This window comes from Archocentrus centrarchus, chromosome 20 (genome assembly GCF_007364275.1).
Source record: "Archocentrus centrarchus isolate MPI-CPG fArcCen1 chromosome 20, fArcCen1, whole genome shotgun sequence".
NCBI lineage: Eukaryota > Metazoa > Chordata > Actinopteri > Cichliformes > Cichlidae > Archocentrus > Archocentrus centrarchus.
In genome coordinates this window covers 5,097,084-5,103,720 of record NC_044365.1, presented here as the reverse complement: position 1 = coordinate 5,103,720, position 6,637 = coordinate 5,097,084, and the positions used below count along the sequence as shown (strand labels likewise).

The 6,637-nt window shown below is 39.6% G+C and overlaps 1 protein-coding gene across 1 annotated transcript; it reads left to right on the top strand.

Moving 5' to 3' along the window:
• Nucleotides 1-381: 381 nt before the first annotated feature.
• On the top strand, nucleotides 382-1,453 carry LOC115799894 (zinc finger BED domain-containing protein 4-like). The gene is made up of 2 exons (XM_030757190.1): nucleotides 382-701; nucleotides 799-1,453. Exons 1-2 carry the CDS (start codon nucleotides 484-486, stop codon nucleotides 1,451-1,453), a joined length of 873 nt encoding a protein of 290 aa, XP_030613050.1. The 5' UTR covers nucleotides 382-483.
• Nucleotides 1,454-6,637: the final 5,184 nt, after the last annotated feature.

The following is a 6,637-nucleotide window of genomic DNA, read 5'->3' as shown; positions in this document are numbered from 1 at the left end:
ATAAATATGATTCAAACCACTGCAGTGCAGTACCTTTAATATCTATAGTCAGGGGTGAAAGTAGTTTTAAATTCTTGCCGGTACTATGACAAACACACACACATATATACATACATACATAGATAAATTTTTAATATATATATATATATATACTAGGGCCGGGACTTTAACGCGTTAATTTCGATTAATTAATTACAAAGATTTTAACGCGTTAAAAATTTTATCGCAATTAATCACATTTTTTAAAGTTTGGAGCCAGAACCTTTGTATTCACGTGTTCTAGCATGCCTGTAAATCTGATGCACAAGCGACATCCATAAACAACAATGGACGAGGAAGCCGCTCCTCTTGGTCCACTGAGAGACAACTTTAGCTTCAAAAAACGTTCTGATGGGACTTTCGAAAAGACTACTGTTGTATGTAAGTTGTGCAAAAAGGAGTTTGCTTTTCACCGAAGCTACTCAAGCCTAAAATATCATCTCAATGCAAAACATGTTGCGGAAACTTGACCAGGAAAATGAAACCCTAATCCAGGATGTTTCCACAAGGTGGAACTCCACACTGTTTATGATCTGTCGTCTTCTCAAAAACAAAGAGGCAGTAAAGGCTACTCTGGACAAACAGAGGCACAAACTTGTCTTATTATCAGCAGCAGAGTGGACAAAACTAGAGAGGTTGGCCGACTTCCTTGAACCATGCAGGTAAATGGAACAATGTAAAATATGTCCTAAATAATTATTGCCCAAATTGATCATTGTAATTGATAAACGAATTTATTTTATTTCTTTCTCACTGCAGATATGTGACTGATCTTCTCGGTGGAGAGACTTACATCTCATGTTCTGCGGTCTTGCCTGTCCTACGATTCCTGGACCACACTATGAAGGTCTCTGATGAGGATTCTACCTACATTGTGAAATTCAAGACTGCTTTCATAAAGGACTTGTCAGAGCGGAAAGCTGCACTTAATTATGATTGGCTCAAAATGGCTACAGTGCTTGACCCTCGCTTTAAGGACTTAAAGTGTCTTCCAAGAGAAGAGCGAGAAGGCGTGTGGAAAAAGCTTGAAGAACTCCTTCAAGATGGATCTATAAAAGCTACCTCTGAGCCCACAGATGAGCCACCAAAAAAGAAAGGCCTCTTGTGCTTTTCTTCTGACTCTGACTCTGATTCTGATGATGTAGGGTCTAACCATGCCTTGAGCCTCTATAAAGCAGAACAGACAATCAGTGAGACAGACTGCCCACTACAATGGTGGTCAGTGCATGCAGGGGCACATCCACAGCTCTCCGCTCTGGCTAGAAAACACCTATCAAGTCCTGCCACTTCTGTCCCATGTGAGAGGGTGTTCTCACTTGCTGGGAACATCATCCAGAAGAAAAGAGCAGCCTTAAGCGCTGAAAATGTGAACAGGCTTGTTTGTCTCAGTAACTGGCTCAAGGAGAAAAAGTAGCCTCAGTGTTATATGTTTTGGTTGTACAAAATATTGCAGGTTGAATGTTGTGTTAAATTCTAAGCTCTTAAATGCAATATGTTGTTTTGCCATAATTCGGTTGTTACTTTAGAAATGGCACTTTAATTTTTGTTTACACCAGATGTTAAACTCTCACAAGAGTTGCAATATTGTTTAGTTGTTTTATTTATTTTTCATTTTTACAGTTCTGTACAAGAAATGGTGCTATCATTATTGGCTAGTGTGCTGTTCACATTTTTCAATCAGGGGTTCCTGAAATACCTGAAATCTGAATAGCACTTTGCCCAATCTGTTGGTTTAATAACAATTAAAAAAACATTTCAAAAAGAAATAAACGTGTTTGTTGTTAAACATATATGTCTATTCATTCAAAATTTTAGTAGCAAAAGGATTTTTTTAATTGAAAATCTTTAATTTGTTCATATATGGTTTTGCGATTAATTGCGATTAATTAATTACAGACCATGTAATTAACTCGATTAAAAATTTTAATCGAGTCCCACCCCTAATATATATATATATATATATATATGCACACTTAACACAATTGATGACCACCTCCATGCATTCTGGCTCTGTCCACCAATACAAAACTTCTGGACAGAAATAACCACCAAACTTTCACAAAGCTCAGTCCTCGTGGCATCCACTGTGTTTTGGAGCTGAATGCACTCTCATGTAGTGTAAATGAAATCTCTGGTCATAAGCAGTGATTTTGAGCTGTGCTGTGTTGTTGAAATTGAGCAGAATAACATGAAACACAATTAGTTCATCTCTATTTGCTTTTAATTGAGAGAGTTTGTAAAAAGCAGACCAACATTAAACGTAGCGGTGAACGTTTTAACCTGTTAACTGGCTGAACCAAAATCACCTGAAAAAAACTTCGCCCTCTGGTTATTATTGGCTCTGGAATACCCCTATCGTTGACTGCTAACTGGCCGTGTCCTGTCCTCCGGGATGTAGTGCATTTTATATTAAAGGCTAGACTCTCCAATTTTGATTGACACCTCATTCGGCCAATCATATTAAGAAATGGGTTTTCCAGAGCCAATAATAACCAGGGGGTGTCACGTAGCTTTTCCGTTGATTTTGGTGCAGCCAATTACAGGATTGGCCGAAAAAGGTGTCAATAAAAACAGGAGGGTCTAGCCTGCCATATAAATGGCACTGCATCCATTCCGCTGACGGGACGTGGCTGTCTTCGATCTCTGAGGGGAGAGAAGCTAGAGAGGCGCCAGCACGAATAGTTCAGAAACAATTTGAAATGAGAAAAAAAAAAGCAATTTATTAACTCATTAAGTCATGTTTTAGACTGATTATTGCTAGCGGATCTATTCTGACCCAAAGTACAGCCGTGACCGGTTCTGAATGACGGGTTTACAGCAGACAGCCGCTCCAACTTTCCAACACCAACGCTCCAAGAATCTTTGAGAGAATAGGAAGGTTGGAGATTGGCCTATAATTACAGTGGCTTGCAAAAGTATTCATACCCCGTGAACTTTTCCATATTTTGTCACATTACAACCACAAACATAAACATATTTCACTGGAATTTAATGTGAAAGACCAACACAAAGTGGTATACAATTGTGAAGTGGAAAGAAAGTTATACATGATTCAAAATAATATAAAGTAAAAACTGAAAAGTACAGTGTGCAAAAGTATTGAGCCCCCCTGAGTCAATACTTTGTGGAACCACCTTTTGCTGCAATTACAGCTGCAAGTCTTTTAGGGTATGTCTCCACCAGCTTTGCACATCTAGTGACTGAAATTTTTGCCCATTCTTTGCAAAACAGCTCAAGCTCAGTCAGATTAGATGGAGAGCGTTTGTGAATAGCAGTTTTCAGATCTTGCCACAAATTCTGGATTGGGTTTAGGTCTGGACTTTGACTGGGCCGTTCTAACACATGAATATGTTTGGTTTGAAACCATTCCATTGTAGCCCTGGCTTTATGTTTAGGGTCGTTGTCCTGCTGGAAGGTGAACCTCCGCCCCAGTCTCAAGTCTTTTGCAGACTCCAACAGGTTTTCGTCCAAGATCGCCCTGTATTTGGCTCCATCCATCGTCCCATCAACTCTGACCAACTTCCCTGTCCCTGCTGAAGAGAAACAGCCTCAGAGCATGATGCTGCCACCACCATATTTGACAGTGGGGATGGTGTGTTCAGAGTGATGTGCAGTGTTTTGCCAAAAAGTTCAATTTTGGTCTCCTCTGACCAAAGCACCTTGTTCCACATGTTTGCTGTGTCTCCAACATGGCTTCTGGCGAACTGCAAACGGGACTTTTTATGGTTTTCTTTTAATAATGGCTTTCTTCTTGCCACTCTTCCATAAAGACCACATTTGTGCAGTGCACCACTAATGGTTGTCCTGTGGACAGATTCCCCCACCTGAGCTGTGGATCTCTGCATTTGGTCCAGAGTCACCATGGGCCTCTTGGCTGCATCTCTGATCAGTGCTCTCTTGTTCGGCCTGTAAGTTTAGGTGGACGGCCTTGTCTCAGTAGGTTTACAGTTGTGCCGTACTCTTTCCATTTCAGGATAATGGATTGAACAGTGCTCCGTGAGATGTTCAAAGCTTGAGAAATCTTTTTATAGCCTAAACCTGCTTTAAACTTCTCCACAACCTTATTCCTGACCTGTCTGCTGTGTTCTTTGGACTTCATGATGCTGTTTACTCCCCAATATTCTCTTAACCAACCTCTGAGGCCGTCACAGAGCAGCTGTATTTGTACTGAGATTAGATTACACACATGTGGACTCTTTTTAGTCATTAGCAGTCATCAGACAACTTCTGAATGCAATTGGTTGCACTCAGAGAAAAGGGGGCTCAATAATTTTGCACACTGCACTTTTCAGTTTTTCACTTGTAAAAAATGTTTTGACTCATGTATAATTTTCTTTCCACTTCACAATTGTAACCACTTTGTATTGGTCTTTCACATTAAATTCCAGTGAAATATATTTATATTTGTGGTTGTAATGTGACAAAATATGGAAAGGTTCAAGGGGTGTGAATACTTTTGCAAGACACTGTAGCTCAAACAGCTGGGTCAACTGATGGCTATTTAATTTAATAATTACTGCCACCTTAAAAGCCTGTGGTACACAGCTTCTTAATAAAGATGGACTGATCATATTTAAGACTGACCAAACCATCAACATGTCTATTAGAAAAAATAGTCCTACCATCAATTAATATTTCAAAGTAACTATTGAAGTTCACTCAGAAAGATCAATTGTGAGAGAGAGCCTAGATAAATATCAGCAGTACTAAAAGTAGCTGTACACAAAGATACATTAGATATAATTTTATATCTAATGGTTCATATTTGCTGCCTTGTTTTTGCCTTCAGTTTTCTTTTCATGGGTGGTACTGCTCCTTGTTGCTGTTGTTAATCTTATAGCCAAGCATCTCCTGGATCACTGTTGCTGTGGTATAGATCAGCTGCATTCATATCTTGTAGTAGACTTAAGATGAAGATTAAGATATTCCTTTATTGATCCCCAGGGGGGAAATTCAAGTGTCACAGCAGTGCCGGTGTGAGGCAACATGCAGGATAAATAGATTAAGATGCAACTGTATAGAAAATGGAACTATATATAAAAAGTAAAGATAATAAATAACAGGTCTCCAAGAACAAGTACACACTGTATCCACTAGTAGTGGAGCATTAAACAGATAAAGTGTGACAATAGAAATACTCCAATGCCAGAGAAGCTGTTATAAATATTTTATTTTTGGTTGCAACAGTATGTAACTTATGTGAATATATAATGATGCTGTGATATAATAAGAATAATTAACAATAATAATAGCAGTTATCATATTAATAATAATAATAACAGTTATGATAAGAGTAACAATGATAACAGTAATGACAAATATAAACAGTTGTGATAATGATAATGGCAGATATAATTGTGGTATAGGATAGCCATATTTATTTGCATATACATGAATACATGGAGAACATTGCAATTAGTCCAGTTTGGGGCTGCTGGTGTTATAGAGATTGGGCACAAGTCTGAAGCACTCAGTCTGGCTCTTTTGTGGATAGAGCCGATAACTGAACGAGCTACCCAGCTGCCACAGCTCCTCGTTGCAGTGGGTGAGAGGGATTCTCCAGGATGGATTTAGTTTTGTCCTTAATCCTAACTAACTCTAACTCATTAACTCCACAGTATCCATTTCCAGACCCAGTACAGGGCTGGCTTTCACCAGTTCTCACCAGCTTGTTCAGTTTATTGGCCTTGCCAGTCTTGATGCCATCACCCCAGCACATTACAGCTGGAAGAAGGCCTTCAGGAGTTTGGCGCAGACACTGAATGACCTCAGCTTCTTCAGGAAGCATATCCTGCTTTGTCCCTTCCTATAAAGGACATCAGTGTTATATGTCCAGTCTAGTTTATTGCTGATATGTATCCCAAATGTGATGAAGCTTTCAATCAGCTCTGTTTTGTCTTCCTTGTTGTCACCAAAGAAGCATCCAATGATGACAGTGGAATAATAAAGTGGTAATAAAGTAGTATTATAACAAAGTCCAAGTGATTGGGAACAACATCAACTCAGCCATGAGTTTTACATGGTAGGCCATGTAAAATCACAGAGCGGGGTCAGTGAATGCTGTGGCGCACAGCGCACAGCAGATGGAGAGATGGAGCACCTTCTGGAATTAATCAGTAAACTTTGTATAGATCAAAGCAACCAATCCTGTGCTCTGCCCCTCATCATCAAACCAACCACACAAGTGATTTTGGTTTCATCCGATGACTGAGTGAGTTTCCTGATTAAACATCAGTGTGTACTACAGAAAGAAACTACAGCACTTCACTAATTCACCAAAGTATGCACCCAAATATGGAGACTTCTTTGTCTGGTGGGACAGTGAGGCAGTGCAGACTGAGGGGGTGCTGGGGAAGAGAGACATAACTGAGCAAGTTGAGCTGAAGCATACCTCCAAGCTTGTTTAGTTGGTATTTTGTAGCTTGTTATTGCTCCATCAGAAAGCGCCTGCTCACGTTTCCTCTGACTGGAGAGGGATTTCTCAATTGAGTTAACATCTGAGGAGTCCATTTCTGGCCAAATCGTTCTGTTAACCTCAATAAGTGGGCTCTGAAGCAGGCATACCACAACATTTGCATTCCTTTTATGCTCTTATTTT

Excerpts from the sequence above, each read along its gene's own strand:
- LOC115799894 (XM_030757190.1), top strand. The coding sequence starts at position 484 with ATGCAAAACATGTTGCGGAAACTTGACCAGGAAAATGAAACCCTAATC. Across the intron at positions 702-798 it reads GACTTCCTTGAACCATGCAG|ATATGTGACTGATCTTCTCG; the intron begins GTAAATGGAACA and ends TTCTCACTGCAG.